Below are 22,429 nucleotides of genomic sequence, written 5' to 3' on the forward strand. Positions count from 1 at the left end.
AGAAAACCTGTCTATAAACAAAACCTTGTTCCACTCCACCAAGTGATTTTATTAAAAGTAACACACAAACATTTATGATACAGAAGACGTAATGCTAAAACATTAAACTGCCAAATGGCAATAGTCTGGCACTACGCTCAAAGCAACTGCATTCAAGAATCGGACTTTACAACTGCCCGGTAAACAACACTGTCCAACATAACATAAAACAAAGACATATATACAATGTGGTGGGCGTAAAAAATGCAAGAAGTTGGCGTGCCTTTAGGGCGATACAACAGGCGAATATTTGCGATTAGATAATTATATGAAATTGGTAAGCTGCTTCCTTTGAAGTACAACGTTTGTAGCTCGGTTTGGGAAAGTACGGTCACAGAAAGAGATGTCTCCTCCATGCACAGCATGATCTGTTAAATGGCCCGGCCTGTAGGCAATTAACATGACGTCTTTGTACAGACAGGTAGGAAACCAATGAAAGTCTGTTGTAAACAACCATGTTGGTTTGCAGCAACAAAAAAACATACCTTATCGGAAAATCCGTGTAAAACGAATAATTAACGCGGCTTCTCTATCGTGTATAAATACCCGGTGGTAAAGGTTGCATTGATTTAGTGATCATTTCCCTATTTGGGGAAAAATGTGGGGCGAGTTGTTCGTTTAATAAATGACTTGCATGTCAAACGTGCTGAAGCATACATCAATCAGGATCAAGGCATTTACGATAAAAACTTGATGTAATAAAAGCAAAAGTAAAATAGCATTCCGTGTTAAATAGCATTCCGTGTATCCTCAAAACGGGGTTTCAAAATAAGCAGGGTAAAATTACTTTTGAAAGACCAATCTTCATTACTACGTTTCAGCGTTCTGTTTACAAGAAATTAAAAGTACTTATCTTTTTCAGAAAGTTAGCTGTAGACATTGTACACTGTTTCGACCTATACTGTCCAAACGGTGACAATATACATTAGCTGTATTTACCATTTTTCCCCACGATTTACTGTGCAAAATATGTGGCGTTTTTTTTAATTGCAAAAGGAACAATTTTCCAATGATGTTGAACTATACCTAACATAGTATAAACGGTATGAATCTGTTTAAAAAATTCAAAGCAAATAGGCGATTCCTGCAGGCACAGTGGGTTTTATTACTAGTCACGTAAAATGCAGTAATTCTAACATGCTAATACAATTGTTAAAAATACACCACATATAAATCATTAACTACATATCAAAAAAGGACGTTTAACCTTACTTGTCAAAGTAGAATTGAAACATCCAGGATAAACGCCTGGTCAAGTCTTTCCCACTTAGGATTATGTCGATCGTCGACGTTTGGTCGCCAATTAGACGATGAAGTTATAGCACTGTCGGGAAATGGTCTTGAGTCCCAACTTGCATAAAGAAACTCTAATTATTTTACGAAAAAATGGTTAAAATTCGCCATATACACCTATGTTATAAAACAATTTTACATATTTAATACATTTTATGCGATTTGTACTAAAGGAAATTACCTCTGTTTGTTTCGACATTTATTTTGCCCAATCCTTTCATCGCCTTTGAAAAGAAAAAAGTGACTGTAGGAACGCTTTGTTTCTCGTCCGTTTATTGCAAGACACATCATAGAATGAAGCGTGCACACGATCCAACATCGCAAGTACCGTCGCTAGTCGCGTGTAGAGTGTAGTTTAAAGATACGCTACAAGACAATATAAAAAACAAGTATGTTCTTTTAACACAGTTGTATCACCAAACCATATCAAACACTGACCTTTTTTTAGCCAACGCGTCCACTACTCAGGCAATGGCATTAACATCAAAACAATGACAATCTGAAACAACGTAGAATATTTAAATAGGTGGTATAATTACTTTACAAAAAAAATACATTGCATTATACAATAAATCGACTTACCAACGAACAAGACCGAGACGGCTAACAAAATAAAAACTTTTTTTATTATTTTGAAGTGTGTAAGGATTGAGTTGGCCGCGTGTTGTAATTTTTGGTTTTAAGAAAGTCTTTGCAACTCAAGCATTGACATCTTGAATAGTGCATGGAACTTATTTTAATAAAGATAAAAAATTAACATCGGGTTTAGATTAAAGCGTAAGTTTATGCAAAACAAACATTCTGTTCTTTGTTTTCTTTTTCATTCTTTAAACACAAATGTACATTAAAAATCAATACTACGACGTAGAATCTGTACGAGGTTTGCAAGCAGATGTTCAACAATTAGTTTGTGCTTTGGGTCAAGTGAAAAACCATGACCAGCAAAAACAGTGATAGGTGCTGGTGAATCAAATATTCACCTCACAGCACAAGTAAGATAACCTGTGAGACAACCATAATAATAATAAAAACGTGTTCAAAACCAACATTTTGACTAGTAATAGTGATAGTTGACAAATGTACAATAGTGGTGAGACATTCAGTTTATTGAATGTGCACAGCATGACAACACATGCTTTCAGATAATTGCTTGAAGGTGTCCACCAAAACAACTCATCACAACAAACAGAGGAATAATAATAATACACTGGGGACATCTGAAAGAGCAATAATTAAATAGTGATACGTGAGTAGCTAAACTAAAATAAGTCCAGGTGCCGTCCGGCTGCTATTGTTCCAAGAGTGTATTTTTTACTTGATTTGTAAACATTTTTTTTGAAGTGGGAACAACATCAAATTTAAGGTCTGTCTAGCATTTAGGACCTGTATACTTTTTGGATTGTTGTATAATACTGCTGCTGCAAAATGGGATAGTTTCGGTTTGTCGAGTACTTACACTATTGGTTACCAGTTTTCGGTTAAAGAAATAGTCAAATGCTTGAGGTAATTTACCATTTGGGTGATTGTATCAATACATTGCACACTCAAGTTTAAACTGTTGCGTGTTTGTTAATATTTTATGATGTTTCAACATTTCTTCCAGGTTATGAGATTTAATTCAAAATTCAAATCAAATTTTATTTGCATTGTCACTATATCCAATTGTCATTGATGAACAGTTTAAACTGGTGGATCATCTAAACACCCTAACATGTCAAATATTCGTGTCGCAGAAAAATATGACCGTTCCACTTGGTACGTAGAATGCGAAGTTTGTGTGCGGTAATTGGTTGATAAAAGAAATTGGTAACATGACAGTCTCGGTCGCTGTTTGCACTGAACAACTGCAAAAGTTGTAAATGTGAAACTTTAATTTAAAAGGTATATAGTACCACAGGATTTATTAAGGTTTAGCTTCAATAAATTTCAAAATAAATGTTCAATCACAAAAGTCAGTTGTACACACCCTATTCCTAGCAATTTAAAAGTTTGTTGAAGCAAAAAAAACAAACATTAATGGATCATGAACTTACCGCTACTGAATCTGAACCATCATTTACAGACTTCCACGTCAGGCAATGTGACTTTAAATTTCATACTCAACTGGTCATTGTTGTCCCGTCCCTGAGTGACCGCCCCAGTTATTGTGGTAGCCTTTTCTAATTATACTTCAATGCATTGCTTCAGATTATCTGTACACAAAACAAATAAACTACCATCCAGCATCATTCCAACATATTTAGGTAATAGCACACAGTTTGCACATACTTGTAAGAAACGTTTGTTATTTCAAATGTTTTCCCACACAAATCGTGTAAATATATTATTTAACTAATTTTATTTTTACATATTAAATTGTTCAGTCAATGGAAATCATGAAACCCAAAAGATGATTTGATCAAATGTTTAACTATGACTAAAAGTGTTTAATGAAAACCGCACTTTTGTATTGCATAGCGACATAAACAAAATTTGATTAAACGTGAAGAAAATAGTTACCAAACCACAATTTAAGTCTAAATAATATTATTTCATATCACACAAACACAACACAATAAACCAACTTTGTTACTTATTTTTTGTTAAAATTATGGCCAAAACAGCTTCTTTCCAATCAAATTGATTAAAATAATTGATTCAAATTTACAAAATCATGTCATCCATCCATTAATCCAAATAGGTTATGTTGGAATAAGATATTAAAGATGCCGCAAAGGTGAATTGTATTTATCTTAATTCATAAGGATGGATGACTTAATGATTTAATAAATTTTAATGAATCAGCATAAGGTTCATCGCAGTTTTCATCCACAAAGCAATCAGCTGTGAGATTCTAGTTTAAAGTGGAAATATACTGTATTGTTATATTCGAGTATTGAATAACGAATATTCCTTCCGAAGATCGTTAGGTGGCGCTATCACTGATGAGATCTGAAATCTGGTGGTTGTTTTTTTTACAAACAATTATGCTTTACATTAAATGACACATGCTATATTACAAGGTAATATTGTACGGGCCGGTTTGAGATAAACGGCACCGCGTACACCAAACTTTATGGACCAGCATTTATGATCGAGAAAATTATTTCATCTGAGTTTTATTGATATAAATAGGATATATTCTAGATTTTTAAATTAGTGAACCCATAGGGAAAAAAGTTTATTTCACACCTACAACTTTCTAGTGGGTGAATAGCAATGTATGTCTTAACTAAGCGGAAAAAATGCACTTCAGAAACACCAAAGGTTTTGGATAAGGTTTAGTCTTTATAGAGTTGATGATAAATTACATATAACTTTCACTGAATTTAGCGCCAGCTTAAAGATACTCATAATTATTTATTTCATATCTACGTGCGTGCTAATATATGATTATCCTATATTTTATAAGTTCTCACTCGACATCACATTCTGGTCGCAAGTTTGGTCATGTTATATCTTTTCTTTTGATCTTAAACGTATGTAAACAGCGACAATTGTTTTCACTTTGTTAAGTCAAGCTATGGTGGACATAACGTAACATCCGACTGCTAACACATTTTAACACATCAGGCTTATCTACAATTTATAACTTTAAGATATATTTCGCAAAAACCAGTGACACATTATTGCATGAAGCGTTTATTGTTCAATGAACGACACATCTGAATAAACTGCAGTTTTGGTTTATAAAACGACATAAAATGATTGCGAATTACACAAAAATCAATCATAGGTGAAAACTCAATGCCATTCCATTCACTTGTCAATCCAACTCAGAAAACATTTTAACAGGCCAAGTATTCGTGGCGCAGTGAGATATGGCCGTGCCACTTGGTGGGAAGAATTCGAATTTTGTGGGCAGTGATTGGTTTGTAGAACATGTTGGTAACCGGGCTTTTCCGGTCGCTGTTGCCACTGAACAGCTGAGAAAAAATGGAATCAACTCAATTTAAAATACTTTCAAAATACCGATTTCTACGACTTTAAAGACAGAACAATACAATTCTATATGTTTCAGCCTAAATTTTAACCGAAAATTGAGCTGAAATGGACAGAATGAGTTGTTTACCGATCCAGCGAAAGACTGAAACGATTAAAATATTTAGTTAAAAAGAATTAGTTTTCACTTACTTTTGTGAATCCCGATTCGTCGTTCACAGTTTTCCATGTCAGATCAGCAGCCAAATACGAGACCTTGTATTCTGTTACCCACTGATCAAGACTGTCCCGTCCCTGGGTAATGACTCCAGTAATCGTGGTAGCTTTTCCTAAGGTTACTTCAATCCATTGATAAAGATTATCTGCGCATCAGAAGCAAGTTTAAGCTGCAGACAGTGCACACTGTTTCGACCTGTAAGGTCTCATCAGTGCAGCTGGTGACGAGAGATCGGCCGCATTGGCTAGTGTAGCCATCAATCTCTCGTCACCAGCTGCACTGATGAGACCTTATAGGTCGAAACAGTGTGCACTGTCTGCAGCTTATCATTTATTGGCTCATATGCTTTTACATTTTTACAGAAGCAATTTTGATTTCACAAAAGTTGGTTTCAAGCAAATAAATCAAAAAAATAAACTTTTGTATGAATTTACTGACTTGCTGCCGCTGACCACGATCCGACCGAAACACCGGGAATATACGCTTGATCAAGTCTTGACCACTTTGTGCTATGTAGCTCGGTCCCTTCAGGATGCCAATAAGACGATGCTGTTATAGCACTGTCGGGAATGTAATGGGTCTTCAGTCCCAACTTGCACAAACAATCTATGAATGTTAAATATATTCGTTGTTGGAACTTTTTTTGGAATATTGTTATTTCTTAAAACATTTGGTTGTAAATATATTCGCTTATAAATATATTCAATACGTTACTATTTACAAAACAATCGTTGTCGCTTGTTATCGCATTTTTTTAATTTCTGTTATTCACAACATAATGTGTGCTACAGAAAAATGTTTTTCTTTAAACCATATTTTACCTCTATTGGCCTGGATATTGATCTTGCTAAACTCGTTGTCCCCTGTAGAAACAAGGTAGAATCATTTGAATCAAATATTTTAATCAATCCATTTTATTACCAACCCTTTCGTCCATCATACCGATTACAACATTGGCTTCCACATCCACATCCGCCTGAAAAACGTACATTATTTAAATAGAGATTCAGAGTCGATAGCAAAGCCAAAAGTCAAAGTCAAGTTTATTTGTATTATTGACGCTTTATCCTCACCTCTCAATGTTGAACGGTAACGTAAACAACAAGCACTCCTAAATTCTTATGGATATTAACTCAAAGTGGATACCGTTTATAACTGTAACTTATTACTCAAAACACCGTTAAATTCTATGGTTCAAATTCAACAGAAACTGTACTTACTGCACAAGGCTGTGACTGCCAGCAAAACCAAAACTTGTTTAAGCATTTTTAGGAATTAGATGATAGTTTCAAATTCAATGTGGGTTACAAAATATTCTGAAACGTAAACAAAAAGCAACGAGATAGTCAATCAAAATCACAAATCAAACAATATGGCTAAAAATAAATTGCACCTCTACAAAAAACATATTTGCTCCCATGTAGCGAAAGGTATGATCAGACAGATTCTTTAGCAAGTATTTATACCCGGGATTGGAGTCTTACTGTCTGAATAGGTGCCCAAAAATGGAAAAGAGAGGTAGTGGATGGTTTAATGAATCATGCAAATTCTTTACGCAGATAATTATGTGGCCACATCAATCACTTGTTAAAAGGGTTCTTCCTTTCATTCAATTTCGATTTCTTGTCACCTGCTGTGCACAAATTCTACAACTCCAGTTTTCAAACCGTAGAAAATACAATAAATAATAAATAACCGATAGACATTTGAGGCGAACAATTCGAAGCATTGTAGCACACTATAAGGGAGTATTGAGAACGTACGGTTTGTGAATTATCAGTACATTGCAGCTAGAAAAGAATTTCGTAAAATTTCTCATTTTTCGGAAACAATAATTAACATGCCAGTTAAATTTGCATATCGTGAGTAGAATATTAACAGCTGGGTAATTTGTCAAGAATTTTGGAAACTTTGTCCCAGTATTGACGTCACACCAAGCGTTAAGCAGGTATAGATTTATCGGAAATGGCAGTTTGCACATTAATTATGTAAATCTTGTCGAGTAATTTTGGAAATTTTTAGCATTTCGCAGAAAAAAAGATCCTTTGCCAGAAGCCGACTATATTTGAGCTGCTATCCGACCGTAGGTTGCTGCAAGCAAACAAACCGCAAACAGGCGATAAGATTTTAGAAACAATAAAACGTTTGAACAAAACAAAGAAACATGCTGCTGTAAAATCACACATATTATTACCACAATTTGATGCAACAACATGTCATAGGTGCGAGCACAACTATGCACCCTATCGATTGAGGTAGCCAGGTGCACAAAAAACGTTAGATGAAAAAGACATACCACATTGCGTTAGTCAACAAGCACTTTGCTGTTTTAATCGGTTCGAAAATCTAATGGCATGATTCTCGATTAGGTCCTACCGGTTCAAATCCAGTGCGAGCGTGACTACTGACTAATGCTGCGCTTAATGGTTTTGTGATCAGACAAATCTTCCATATTTGCCACGATTTGTGTCAGTGACATTCAAATACAGACCTATAAGAGACAAGTTCGTTTTTTTGCACAATGCCCCCTTGATTCGATTTATTGACCGATTGTGATATTGAGTGTATAGCCCTAATGCAGGAGTCGCCAAACTTTATCACTTTTCGGACCCATTCGGACCAATTTCACATAAAAAAAACTTGGGGGCCACAAAGCCGTTTTGAATTGGACTGCCACTGACACAAGCGTTTGTACTCTCACGAAATTCGACTTTTTGAAATATTAGATAACTGTTTGTTAACCTGCGCGCCGCCAGTTTGCCTCTTTCAAATTTTCCGTTTTATGGTATAGAGGCGGTAAATTGTAGCTACTACTAGAAGCGGGTTCGCTCGTGCTATTGTACTGCAATTTTCCTTGTCGATCTTTGTGCTCGGCATATTCGCCACAGAAAGTGCGATCAAAACATTTGGTCTGCCCTAGTGAAATAAGGCGACAACGTTGAACTTAAACAACCTTTACACACGAAGTAACAAACAAGTTCCTTGTCTAAGTAGTACTTTTACTTTGGACTAATATACTGATGGATTAGAGCAGTGGTTCCCAACATTTCGTGGACCTTTGCCCACTAAAAGTAGCTTATTGGCCTCCTCTTCAAGTAACCCTATAGGACATGTGGACCCCTTAAAAATGTAAATGGCAATCTCGTGTTGGAATTTGGTACTAATTCCGGCTTCAAACAAGTCGAATAGAGTAAACGGGAATCCGTAATCGTGAAAATCCTCAATATAGACAAATAGCATGTGACATAGTCGATTAAATTAGGGAATAAAAATAAAAAGAAAATGGCTTTTAGTGGGTGTTTCAGGTGAATCTACACCCGCGCCCCCCATAAGACAGCTCATGGGCCCCATGAGCTGTGTTATGGGCCCTGGTTGAGAACCACTGGATTAGAGCATTGTTTATGGAACACAAGTCACGTTCAGTAAATGAGGATATTTACCTAAAAAATTCTTTGGGTCGAAGTACAAATTTGAGTGGGTTGCTGTTTGCACATTCCTTACTATAGCAAAATAACTCTTTAATTAGTATGATTTACTTGCAACAATGGGAACAAAAGACAGTCGGTAAACAGTTCAACAAACTTGAATTACTACATATAAACGGTTTGGTGAGTTCAAAAGTTTTGTGAAAAAAAAACAGTTTCTGGGATGTTTGAAAAGAACTCTGCAAACTTGTGGTTAGGTGTTGTTAACCAAAACAGCACATATAATTTGAATGTGATTAGTTTTGAAAGACATATGGACCAGCGTTAACACAGCTATATACCGAACCGTCAACGAGTGTATATGTAAACAATTTAACTAAAATCAAAACTGCAAACTGCATAAAGTGAAAGCCCCTACATTGTACTGTTTTGTCACAAAACAATAATATTTACTCTAAAATTATCGCACAAATCTCAAGCTACCCTAAGTCTGCATGCAGACAACATGACTGTTGATTACAAAACTAAGCAACATTCTTAGGAACCACACTTTTGAACTTAAACCTGCGACAACCTGAACTTATGTTGAAAGAATATATCGTGTTGGAGATGTTTTAGTCATTGTTGTTAATAATCTGTACAAGCCATTGTATACAAAGTATAAACTCCGTTTTTAACTGTATATTTTATTTGTTTGTAGTGTTTGTAGTATTGTTGTAGTATTCTGAATATATCATATATTAAAACGTTTATTACAGTTTTCATCCACCAAGAAATCAACTGGGTGATGTCGGTTTAAAGTGTAAATGTCCTGTATTGTTATAATTGAACATTTAATAACGAAAATTGCTTCCGAAGATCGTTATGTGGCGCAATCACTGATGAAAGCTGGACAGTGGTTCCTTCTTACAAACAATTGGGCTATGTTATTAAATGGCCCAGGCTATATTATTACGAGAAACATTCACAAATTTTAAGGCTTCTACAAATTATAACTTTTAGATATATTTCTCAAAAACCAGTGACAAACTATTGCATGAAGCGTTTATTGTTGAATGAACTATACATAGAAAATAAACTGCAGTTTGCCTTTTAAAACGACATAAAATGATCGTGAATGACATGAAAATCAATCACAGGTGAAAACTAAATGTCTCGTCGTTCACTTGTCAATCCAACTCAGAAAACATTTTAACAGGTCAAGTATTCGTGGCGCAGTGAGATATGGCCATGCCACTGTGTGGGAAGAATTCGGAGTTTGTGGGCAGTGATAGGAAGATAGAACATGTTGGTAACCGGGCTGTTTCGATCGCTGTTACCGCTGAACAGCTGTGGATAAAATACAACCAACTTAATGAGATTTATTGTGAAAAAAGACCCTCTGACAAAAATACCAAAAAATAAATGAAGATAAGATTACGGAGTTTCTGCTAACAATAACTTGAAGTTGCATATTTTTTGAGCTAATTTTTAATTTGAAAGTTGAAAAGGCTGGAATATGCCTTTTTTGTGCAACAAAAACCGGCAAAATACTTAGTTACAAGAAAATCAACGTAGTGTTTTCTTACTATTGCTGTTCCTGAATTGTCGTTCACAGTTTTCCATGTCAGATCGGCAGCCAAATACGAGACCTTGTATTCTGTCACCCAATGGTCATAGATATTTCGTCCCTGAGTAACGACGCCAGTGATTGTAGTAGCTCCATCTAAAGCTACTTGAATCCATTGATCAGCATTATCTGCAAATAGGAAGACTTTCAAAAACGATATTCCCTTCACAAAATGTATTTTTGGTCAAATCAATTAAGCTTAAATGCAAATGCTCTAAATACTATTAATTGCAGAATATTCTTTAAAATTTGACTTCGTGTTAAAAAGTTGTATTAAATAACTGTTGGTTTTGCAGCTTTAATTTACTAAAAATATTTAGAATTAAGCCAATTTACCTATGGGGGATTCAGTTGTTACTATGTTTGTGGAAAAAAAAGACAGCTCACCCAGTACTCTTGAATCATTTAAGCTCGTGGCTAGTGTTCACCAAAAACCTGATTTCAGCTGACAATTGTTTTTTTTTGTTTTTTTATGAACGCGTTGAAAAAAAAGCAGTCTCATTCTGACCATCCGTATTTAGAAAACTTTTTTCAATTAAGGTTAGACATATAGTCAGTCAAAGATTCACTATTAAACTATCGTATGAAATTACTAACTTGCTCCAGCTGCCCACGCTCCAACTGAAACACGAGGAACCATAGCTTGATAAAGTCTTCCCCACTTGGGAGCATGGTAATCATTTGAATTTGGTCTATTTTAAGACGATGCCGTAATAGCACCGTCGGGAATGTAATGGGTCCTAAGTCCCAACTTGCACAAACAATCTAGAACGTGTAAAGTAAGATATAGTTGTAAAATCTTTTTGTAAAATTAGGAAGGTTTTTTGCAAAATTTTAGTTTACTGTTTATTATTGAATGTTAGACCTAAACAGCATCAAGCGGTCGCTATTAAATACTTTACGATTCACAAGATACCGTTTTTGTTTGTTTCGCATTATTTTTTTCTAAATTTTACACATTCTGTTTGTTGCAGACACATATTATTCTCGACTTCATGTTACCTTTATTGGCCTGGATATTGATTTGGCTGAAATCGTTGCCTCCTGCAAACAAAACAAAACAAAATTAAACAGTTGTCTCGCCAAACGTTGCTCTATTATCGCCCACCTTTTTTGCCATCTCCACTTTTACATTGACCTCCGCCACAGCCGCATCCACACCCACATCCACCTGAAACAGTATGAAAATAATAAAATTGTAGCTTACGAACGATTACTTAAGTGAGTGCCTGTTTTTTTCAAAAAATACGTAATTAGAACAATTACCGTATATACTCGCGGTCGCAACTTTTTTCTTTATAAAAAAAAATATAGGTGCGAACTATCCGCTCGACATAAGTGCAAATCGCCACCAAGTCGGAACAAAATTGAAAGTTTTCGGCTATTGCAAGTACCGTATTTTCCAGTCGGCTTTTCGGGCGGATATAACGTATTTATTCGAGTATAAGGCGCAAAATTTTATGCTAATTTTCAATAAAAAATTAAGGGTGCAAGTTATAGACGCGAATTGTAGTGGACATGTGCTATCGAATCCGGGTGCATGCGCTCGTGCACGCACATACCAATGCGAGACAGTTTCATGAGCGCACACGCACATGCGACGGCTCAGCGTGCGTTGGATTTCCCCGATTTGTTGAGAAAACATTGTTTTGCGGTTTCAATGCAATGCAGTTCAATGCTAAAAAAACAACCAATTGCACCAGTTATTTATGCAAAAAAGCTAGGGAAAGGGCCTTTTAAATCCCTAGATTTTGAGTGCGACTTATGTGCGAGTCAACTCTAAATTACACTTTTTCAACACAAAACTAATAGTGCGACCTATACGGTGGCGCGACCTATACGGTGGCGCGACCTATCGGCGAGTATATACGTGTTTTTTTTGCAACAAACGAGGAGTTGACTTTGTACTGCAAAATAAAGTCGTGAAAAAATATGAAATGTATTTCGGTACATCTAACTTACCGGTTTTTCTCTTTAGCGTTACAAACAGTTTACTTTTTACAAACAGTTTTCTTTTTTCAACCATTTGTGTATTGGGACATGATGCTAAAAAAGCAGAAAATATGTTTGGAATTTCGAGCCAAAACAATTTGGTGTATCTCATTTAGCCCGCTTGGAATTGCAACCCGACTACTTCATTAGAATTCAAAACTGCCGTACTCTAGTACAAAAATGTTAGCGTTGTACAAGTCTGCTTGACGCAAGCGGGATTAAGTACACTCAACTATATGGTCGAGACAGCACTTCCATTGCGCATGTTTATTTTGCAAGACACCGATCTTCACAATTAATGGGTTGTAAATTACAGTACGCCAGGTCTATTGAAGGCGCCGTACCGAATCAACCAAACATTCACCACCATAAGGCAAGGCGCAGGCTAGAAAAATGTAGCCTTTTGATGCAGGCGCTTCAGGGCTGATCCCATGCAGTAATGAATTGATGTTAATCTTAATTAATGGGTTGCATGTATGTTTTCAGGCGGAAAATATGGAGAAGTGTATAGAAACAACAAAACTTTTCGATAAATTTTAGAGAGTTGATAAAAAGATCACCTATATTTTTCAATATATTTCGTGTCACAATCGTGCAGATACACATTCATTTTATATCTGCTTGCGTACTAATATAAGATCGCCCTAATTAATATGCTTTTACTCGATATCACATACAGCAACTTTGATCATGTTGAAACCTTGTTCTTTTAACTTTGGACTTATGTTGTTAATGCAAGAATGGTGCAATACACTATTTCGCCATAAAAACAGTGACACATTATTGCATGAAGTGTTTTTTGTTGAATGAACAATACGTCGCAAATAAACTGCAGTTTTGGGTTAAAAAACGACATAAAATGATCGTGAACGGATAGTCAAGTCAAGTTTTATTTGCATAGTCACTTAATCATCATCACAGTTCGATTGTTGAACGGATGCGTAAACAGCAAGGACACCGAAAAAACCGTAGGTTATCGAGTCAAGTGTCCTATTATTTGAATTGTGTTTGAATTCCGTTTTGGGTATTTCCTGCCGTAGGATCGCAACCGACCGCACGAGCCTGGCGGGGTACGTCCGGTTGCATAAGACGGTAGTTGAACCCGCAGGTTCTGCTGGCCAAATGAAACCCGCCTAAACGGAAACACCAGCTCGGTTCCTCGGAACGTTTCCTGTGACACCGTAGGCAGACCCGGGTGTCCCGAGGACAGTTAGTTGCGACGATGAAATTGTTGCCGTCGAGCATCTCCTCCTCTGCTTTTGAAAGATCGATGGCGAGATCTCAGATGTTGTTCGCTGGGGAAGGTGCTGCACTGTCTTCGACCCGGATGGCTGATCTGAAAAAACCGAATCCTACGGCAGTATTCCGTTCTCTTGTATGTGACCAAGTTATCCAGTTTAATGATATAATAGTATAGAATAAAAACAAAATAAAAAGTAAAATCACACTAAGATAAAACTGAAACACACACAAAAAAGACAAAAGAAAAAAAAAAGTGAAAACTAGGGTAGTTATGACATAGGAGAACAAGCTGTATTAGATGTATTCTGGTGTGAGCGAGGACACGGAAGTGAGTTAATTGTTGAGGGGTCATATTGCCTTAATAATAATGACATGAAAATCAATCACAGATGAAAATGCCTTTCCCTTCACTTGTCAATCCAACTCAGAAGACACTTTAACAGGTCAAGTATTCGTGGCGCAGTGAGATATGGTTGTGCCACTTGGTGGGAAGAATTCGGATTTTGTGGGCAGTGATTGGTTTGTAGAACATGTTGGTAACCGGGCTGTTTTGATCGCTGTTAGCACTGAACAACTGTGGAAAAAACTTCATAAGATTCATTGTCAAAAAAACCTCCCGATAAAAAACTACAGGATAAGAAGGTTAGAATACGAAGTTTCTTCTAACAAAAACGCGAAGTTGCAGTTATTCGGCTAGTTTTAACTTTAAAAGTAAGTTGGAAAGGCGGGAATACGACTTTTCGCATTGAAGAGAAAAAAACGGAAAAAATACTTAGTTACAAGAAAATCAAGGTAGTTTGTCCTTACGTTTGCTGTTCCTGATTCGTCGTTCACAGTTTTCCATGTCAGATCAGCAGCTAAATACGAGACCTTGTATTCTGTCACCCACTGGTCAAGACTATTTCGTCCCTGAGTAACGACGCCAGTGATTGTAGTAGCTTTTCCTAATTTTACTTCAATCCATTGATTAACATTATCTGCGTATAAGAAGGCTTTGAAGAACGACACTCATGTGGCAAAACATATTTGACGCAAAAATTCAAATTAAAAGAAGGTGCTTAAAATTCATTCATTAAAGAAGAATCATTTAAAATTAAATCATTTGTGTTTATTTATTGACCAACTTATATGGTTTTCTTCTGATGAAGGTTAAACTATTCTATGAAATATTATCGACCAAACAAAAAGTTGTTTTAAAACCCTTTGGTTTTGCAGCTTTAATTTACTACCTTTACAATTTACCCATGTGATGTCAGTTAGTTGTTTAAGCACCTGGTCAGTGTTTACATTTTGTCCAAAACTTTCTTACTGAAAAATTAATGCTTTTCATAAACCCGTTGAAAAAAGATAGCTCGCTCATACTGACCATACGTATTTACTATAATTTTTATGGATGTCAGTTACAAAAAGTTGGGTAAATACAGTTAGTTTAAAGCCAAAACTTTTGAATAATTTTACCGACTTGCTCCAGCTGCCCACGCTCCAATCGAAACACCAGAAATAAAAGCTTGATAAAGTCTTGACCACTTGGGAGCATGCGTTTCATCGATACCTGTTCCCCAATAAGACGATGCTGTAATAGCACCGTCGGGAATGTAAAGGGTCTTCAGTCCCAGCTTGCACAAAGAATCTAAAAAAGTGTAAAGTAAGAAATGGTTGTAAAATATTTTTGTGATATTGAGGAAGTTTATTTCAACGAATTTGGTTAACTATTTACTAATGTATGTTAGACCCAAATAGGCACAAAGCGTTCACTATTTATGACTTTACGATCTACAAGACACCAATTTCGTTTCTGCACAAACATATCACATGTTACCTCTATTGGCCTGGATATTGATCTTGCTAAACTCGTTGTCTCCTGTGAAAAGGGTAGAATCATTTAAATCAGACATTTTAACAAATCCATTTTACCACCAACCTTTTTTGCCATCACACCGATCACAACATTGGCTTCCACATCCGCCTGGAAAACGTACAGTATTTAAATAGGAAGTGGATATCGTTTATAACCGTATTTTTTACAACACCATTTATGTTTATCGCTAAAATTTAATAGAAACTAAACTTACTGCACAATGCTGTGATTGCCAGCAAAGCTACATCTTGTTTAAGCATTTTTAAGTTTCAAATTTAACGTGGACTTCAAAATAACCTGCATAACATTCACAGTTTATTTTGAAGTGGTTTAATAGATACACCTAAAAAAAAGTCCAATAAGGACGCAAATAAGGATAAACAACGTTTACAAAACTAAAAAAAGAGTTTTAAAACTAAAGCCATCAATCAAATAAACAACTACAATTTGCTTCTTTTTAGCAAAAGCTATGATCAGGAAAGATTCTTAAACCAGTATTTATACCCGGCGTCGGTGCCTCACTGTCTGGATAGCTGCCCAAAAAAGGCAATTAGCGGTATGTAATAGATCATGCACATTCTTTACGCTGATCATTATGTAGTTTCGATCACTTGTCAAATCTGGACAGTGGTTTTTCCCCACATTACATTCTGCTTTTTTGTACCCCACTGCACACAAATCTAGTATTCAAACCGTAAAAAATTAGGTGGTATTTGCACAAAACAGTAGTGTTAAATTGAGCTATAGACATGTAAAACACACGCTTTATTGAAGCGCTATAAGGAGGGTTGCCATACCGTCCATATTTCTTTGTCCTTATTTTAAACTTGAAGTGGTAATATCTTAGAAAAAAATATTGTCCCTAATTTTTTTGTCCCAAATTATTGTCCCAAGATCTGAGCTGCCGTGAGATGCACCAAGTATTTTCTACGAAAAAGAAGTTGTTTCTGGCAAAAAAATATGTCATATGTCACTGCTCGTATAGTTGCTCGTACAAGATTTGTTAATAAACGTTTGCTTCGTTTCGTATCGAAATTAATTTTTTCGCTTGTCCTTATTTTGGTGTCCATGTCGATGGCAACCCTGACTATACACATCTAAAAATTATAATTTTGAGAAAATATGGTTTGTAAACGAGATTAAGCTGTTGGGTAAGGATTTCGCAAAACTTCTCAACTGCGAGATATTTCCGGAAACATTAATTACCTGCAAAAGTCTGCATGTCGTGACTGGATTTTATCGGCGCTAACTAGTAAACATTTGTCGCGAAATGGCAGCTAGCGCATTAGTCATGCTAAGTGCAGTGTCGGAGGGTAATTTCGGAAATTTCCAGCTTTTTCCTAAAAAAATTGTTGTTTGCAAAAATCTGACTATTTAAGCTACAAGCAGAACGTTGGTGCAATTCGCGCAAAGCGCATAATACGCCTCGATTTCGGTCCAACCAGTCAGATACATTGTTATTTAACCCCTTATGAAGTACATTTGTTATTTTTGTTTTTCAGCCAATCAATTTACAAGTACTGGTGGCACAGAGAGATATGACCTGTAGGAAGTATTTGAAGTTTGTGGGCGGTGATTGGTTAATCAAACGTTACGATTAAACTTGGCTTTCCTTCTCTGATATAATTACATTTCTGTATGTTTCGAATCAACTTTTCACACAAAATTGGGTTAGGGGTTATTATGTGCCTGTTTCCAATTCATATTTATTGAAAGTGCATAATTTTTGAATATTTCTGCACAATCGGTTTACTTTTTATTCCCGGCGGTGTTCTTTTGCAAAATCAAGTGGGCACAAAACCAAAGAACGTACCCCAATTTCGCAACTGTAGCAATTAAATTCAACAGCAGTGCAGTGGTATAAGTACGCACACGACCAAATTCGCGCTATAACGGCGGCAACAACAATTAGGAAAAAGGCAAATTGCACGCCACAAAACACATGAATCAGCATAAACCACAGGACCTCACAACCCAGTCATTTGCATAGGTGCGAACAAAACCTATTCTAGAAGATCTCGTCGGGTATTTGAATTCTGGAGCTATCAAAGCGGAAGCTAGAGTCACACGCTTGACCACGAGTTAATGTGCAAAATAGCCACAAACATTGAAAATGGAAAAGTGCAATTTCCTGAAATATTCTCAGTTTTTTTTCAAACAAATTTTTGTGTTGAGTTGTTTCCGCTTGGTTGAATATAGCGACACCATTGTACTTGAACAGTCTTAACACACACTAAGCGCACAAGTTACTTACAGTAAATGATTAGTTCAACCAGCTTTTGAATGGGTCAAACAAAACAATATACTTTGTGTCTCCATAACGTTACTTGAGAAGATTTTAAGCGAAGTAGAAATTTATGAAGGTTGCTTTCAGCTTATTCCGGGTTATAATAAAATGACATGCATCAATGGATGGCAGCAATTTCTAGTTCCACAAAGTTAAATTATTAAGTTAAATTAAGATTCTGTCTAAGCACCGTGCAAAGTTGCTGTTCTGCATGAATTTTCTGCAAACATTTAATTTTGGATCAAGATCCAAACAGCTCAGAAGTTTACCAATAATTTTAAAAACATGGTCACAATATTACCGCGATACCAGCGGTGTTTAAACAAGTAAAAACTCAAGGGGAGTGACATATTATTAAATCGAACAAATGCCTTGCATTAAATTAATTCGGAAAAAAGATGTTCAAATCTTGAAAAAGGGTTTTGATAAAAAACAGAGTTGTTGATAAAAAAAACACAATTATTTTTCTCTACATTTAACAACCCTTCGAGTACATGCTTATTTATTTTGACCATGTTCATCTTTCGTTTTTTTTTTTCAATATTAATTTTATTTATTTTTGTGCAATGATGCACTATCTTTTGTAAACTTTGAATGTAAGTTTTATTAAAATAAGTAAAACTAACGTGAATTACACGGTTGCTAACATATTTTCAAATGATTAGTTCTTTACCCATTTACCGATTATAACCAAATTATTTAGCTTTGTTTTGTGGAAAATAATATCTTCGTTAGATATGCAGACTGCATTATTTGCAACGAAGATTTCTTTGACTAAAGTCAGTGACACATCATTGCATGAAGTATTTATTGTTACATGAATGACAAGTTGCAAATTAAAAGCAGTTGCTCACATAAAACGACGTTAAATGATAGTAAATTACGTTATATCAATAAATGATGACAGCTATATGACATTTTTTAAACCGGTCGATCATCTCAGGAAACATTTTAACAGGTCAAGTATTCGTGGCGCAGTGAGATATGGCCGTGCCACTTGGTGGGAAGAATTCGAATTTTGTGGGCAGTGATTGGTTTGTAGAACATGTTGGTAACTGGGCTTTTCCGGTCGCTGTTGCCACTGAAGAGCTGAGAAAAAGTACAAAAAACTCAATTCAAAATACTGTCAAAAATACCGATTTCTATGACTTTAAAGACAGAACAATACAATTCTCTATGTTTTAGGATAAATTATAGTTAAAAGAATTAGATTTCACTTACTTTTGTGAATCGCGATTTGTCGTTCACAGTTTTCCATGTCAGATCAGCAGCCAAATACGAGACCTTGTATTCTGTCACCCACTGATCAAGACTGTCTCGTCCCTGGGTAATGACCCCAGTGATCGTGGTAGCTTTTCCTAAGGTTACTTCAATCCATTGATAAAGATTATCTGCGTATCAGAAGCAATATTGATTGCACAAAAGATATTTTCAAGCAAATAAATGATTGAAGAATGCCGAAAAAAAAACGTTAATTATAAAGATTCTTTAAAATAAGATGCTCTGCATGGTATTCCTATGCAGGGCAAACCATCATATGAAATTCAAAACGCCCAAGGCTTGATTTAAAAAAAACATTATTTTTGGGGGGCTCTACATGATTATTTTGGCCCAAATGTTTCACTTTTATATGTCCCTCAAGTAATTCACTGATTACTATATATAATAAAACATTTATCTAATAGTTTAATTATTTAAGTAAGTACGTGGTAAGTTTCACACAAATCACTTTCACGCAAATCCAAGCAGGTCCTTTTTTACCATTTTTAGTCTGTTACAACATTTCATTCATCTTAATTTTCTACAATTGGAAATACAAGGTCAACTATCATACGACTTTACTGACTTGCTGCCGCTGCCCACGATCCAACTGAAACACCGGGAATAAACGCTTGATCAAGTCTTGACCACTTTGTGCTATGTAGCTCGGTCCCTTCAGGATGCCAATAAGACGATGCTGTTATAGCACTGTCGGGAATGTAATGGGTCTTCAGTCCCAACTTGCACAAACAATCTATGAATGTTAAGTATATTCGTTGTTGAAATTTTTTTGGAATATTGTTATTTCTCATAACATTTTGTTTTACAGTCGTTTATAAATAAGTTATATTCAATACGTTACTATTAACAAAAATATCGTTGTCGTTTGTTATCGCATTTTTTGAAATTTCTGTTATTCACAACATAATGTGTGCTAGAAAATGCTGTACAGGCGTTTTCGTCCACCAGGTTGCATATTTAACAAAACCAATCCATCAAATTTCGGACATTAGTGCCGCTTCATCGTTTTGCAACGGACGCTACTCTTTTCGGATGGCCTTTGTTATAATATAATTATTTTTCATGGTATCACGCTGTTCTTGCGCCTTTCGCTTGTTGCTTGCATTCGTCATTCATTGCTCTGAAGAAGTCCTACCGTTCTGGTGGACGAAACGTCAGCGAAAATACAAGTTATGGATAGAAACAACTAGTATTTTTGATTAACATTAACACCAGTTGAACGACATTTTTGTTAAATAATGTGGGTTGCCAAAAAATGTTTTTCTTTAAACCCTATTTTACCTCTATTGGCCTGGATATTGATCTTGCTAAACTCGTTGTCTCCTGTAGAAACAAGGTACAATCATTTAAATCAAATATTTTAATCAATTCATTTTATTACCAACCCTTTTGGCCATCACACCGATCACAACACTGACTTCCACATCCACATCCACATCCGCCTGAAAAACGTACAGTATTTAAATAGGGAGTCAGAATCGATAGAAAAGCCAAAAGTCAAAGTCAAGTTTTTTTGTATTATTGTCACTTTATCATCACGTAAATAGCAAGCACTGCTAAAAAGCTATCAATATTAAGTCAAAGTGGATACCGTTTATAACTGTAACTTATTACTCAAAACACCGTTTCATTCTATGGTTCAAATTCAATAGAAACTGTACTTACTGCACAAGGCTGTTACTGCCAGCAAAACCAAAACTTGTTTAAACATTTTTAGGAATTACTTGATAGTTTCAAATTCAATGTGGGTTACAAAATATTCTGAAACGTAAACAATGAAAAAAATGAACAAACAACGAGATATTAAATCAAAATCACAAATCAAACAATATGGCTACCAATAAATTGCACCTCTACACCACAAAAAAACATATTTTTGCTTCCATGTAGCAAAAGGTATGATCAGACAGATTCTTTAGCAAGTATTTATACCCGGGATTGGAATCTTACTGTCTGAATAGGTGCCCAAAAATGGAAAAGAGAGGTAGTGGATGGTTTAATGAATTATGCAAATTCTTTACGCAGATAATTATGTGGCCATAATCACTTGTTGAAAGGGTTCTTCCTTTCATTCAATTTCGATTTCTTGTCACCTATCGTGCATAAATTCTACAACTCCAGTTTTCAAACCGTAGAAAATAAAATAAATAATAAATAACCGATTGACATTTGAGGCGAACACTTCGAAGCATTGTAGCACACTTTAAGGTAGTATTGAGAACGTACGGTTTGTGAATTATCAGTACATTGCAGCTGGAAAAGAATTTCGTAAAATTTCTCATTTTTCGCAATAATTACCATACCAGTCAAATTTGCATATCGTGAGTAGAATATTAACAACTGGGTAATTTGTCAAGAATTTTGGAAACTTTGTCGCAAAATTGACGTCACACCAAGGGCGTTAAGCAGGTATACATTAATAGGAAATGGCAGTTTGCACATTAATTATGTAAATCTTGTCGAGTAATTTTGGAAATTTTTAACATTTCGCAGAAAAAAAGATTCTTTGCCAGAAGCCGACTATATTTGAGCTGCTATCCGACCGTAGGTTGTTGCAAGCAAACAAAACGCAAACGGGAGACAAGATTTTAGAAACAATAAAACGTTTGAATAAAACAAAGAAACATGCTGCTGTAAAATCACACATATTATTACCACAATTTGTGTTTGCATTTTATCAACAGATCCTGATTTGTTTTATGCATGTATCCTTGCTTGAAGAACGATCATCCTGGTGGATGGACTTTAACTTGCTCTCAGTTACGGCTCGCCAACATAAACATGGTCATTCTTTGTTCGCATGAAGTGTTTGTTGTTGCATGAACGGTGTTTTACAGATTGCTACTTTCTCAATTTCAAATACTGAAGAAAAAAAACGTTTTGGCTTATGATATAAGAACGCGCACCACCAAAACGCGCTCTTAAGGCAGCAACAAAAGTTAAGAAAAAGGCAAATTGCAAGCCACAATACACATGAATCAGCATAAACCAGAAGACACCACAAGCCAGTCATTTGCAACAACATGTCATAGATGCGAGCACAACTATACACTCTATCGATTGAGGTAGCCGGGTGCACCAAAAAGGTTAGATGAAAAAGACATACCAAGAAAGTACACTGTACATTGCGTTAGTCAATGGCATGATTCTCGATTAGGTCCTACCGGTTCAAATCCAGTGCGAGCTTGACTACTGACTAATTCTGCGCCTAATGATTTTGTAATCAGACAAGTCTTCTATATTTGCCACGATTTGTGTTATTGGC

At 35.7% G+C, this 22,429-nt stretch overlaps 3 protein-coding genes and 1 pseudogene across 3 annotated transcripts; all 4 read right to left on the minus strand.

The window, feature by feature from the left end:
- Positions 1-5,099: 5,099 nt before the first annotated feature.
- LOC145225460 (lactadherin-like) lies at positions 5,100-6,736 on the minus strand. The gene is made up of 6 exons (XM_080092168.1): positions 6,691-6,736; positions 6,396-6,446; positions 6,292-6,333; positions 5,909-6,076; positions 5,446-5,615; positions 5,100-5,237 (listed from the first exon to the last, which is right to left on the minus strand). Exons 1-6 carry the CDS (start codon positions 6,734-6,736, stop codon positions 5,100-5,102), a joined length of 615 nt encoding a protein of 204 aa, XP_079948294.1.
- A 3,350-nt stretch (positions 6,737-10,086) lies between these two features.
- On the minus strand, positions 10,087-12,085 carry LOC145223413 (lactadherin-like; annotated as a pseudogene).
- Positions 12,086-14,174: 2,089 nt separating this feature from the next.
- Positions 14,175-15,856, minus strand: LOC145224306 (lactadherin-like). The gene is made up of 6 exons (XM_080090770.1): positions 15,811-15,856; positions 15,660-15,704; positions 15,558-15,599; positions 15,201-15,368; positions 14,546-14,715; positions 14,175-14,312 (listed from the first exon to the last, which is right to left on the minus strand). Exons 1-6 carry the CDS (start codon positions 15,854-15,856, stop codon positions 14,175-14,177), a joined length of 609 nt encoding a protein of 202 aa, XP_079946896.1.
- A 2,958-nt stretch (positions 15,857-18,814) lies between these two features.
- On the minus strand, positions 18,815-20,875 carry LOC145224305 (lactadherin-like). Its single transcript, XM_080090769.1, has 6 exons — positions 20,830-20,875; positions 20,551-20,606; positions 20,446-20,497; positions 19,730-19,897; positions 19,105-19,274; positions 18,815-18,972 (listed from the first exon to the last, which is right to left on the minus strand). Exons 1-6 carry the CDS (start codon positions 20,873-20,875, stop codon positions 18,835-18,837), a joined length of 630 nt encoding a protein of 209 aa, XP_079946895.1. The 3' UTR covers positions 18,815-18,834.
- Positions 20,876-22,429: the final 1,554 nt, after the last annotated feature.

This window comes from Phallusia mammillata, chromosome 4 (assembly GCF_965637545.1).
Source record: "Phallusia mammillata chromosome 4, kaPhaMamm4.hap1.1, whole genome shotgun sequence".
Taxonomy (NCBI): Eukaryota; Metazoa; Chordata; class Ascidiacea; order Phlebobranchia; family Ascidiidae; genus Phallusia; species Phallusia mammillata.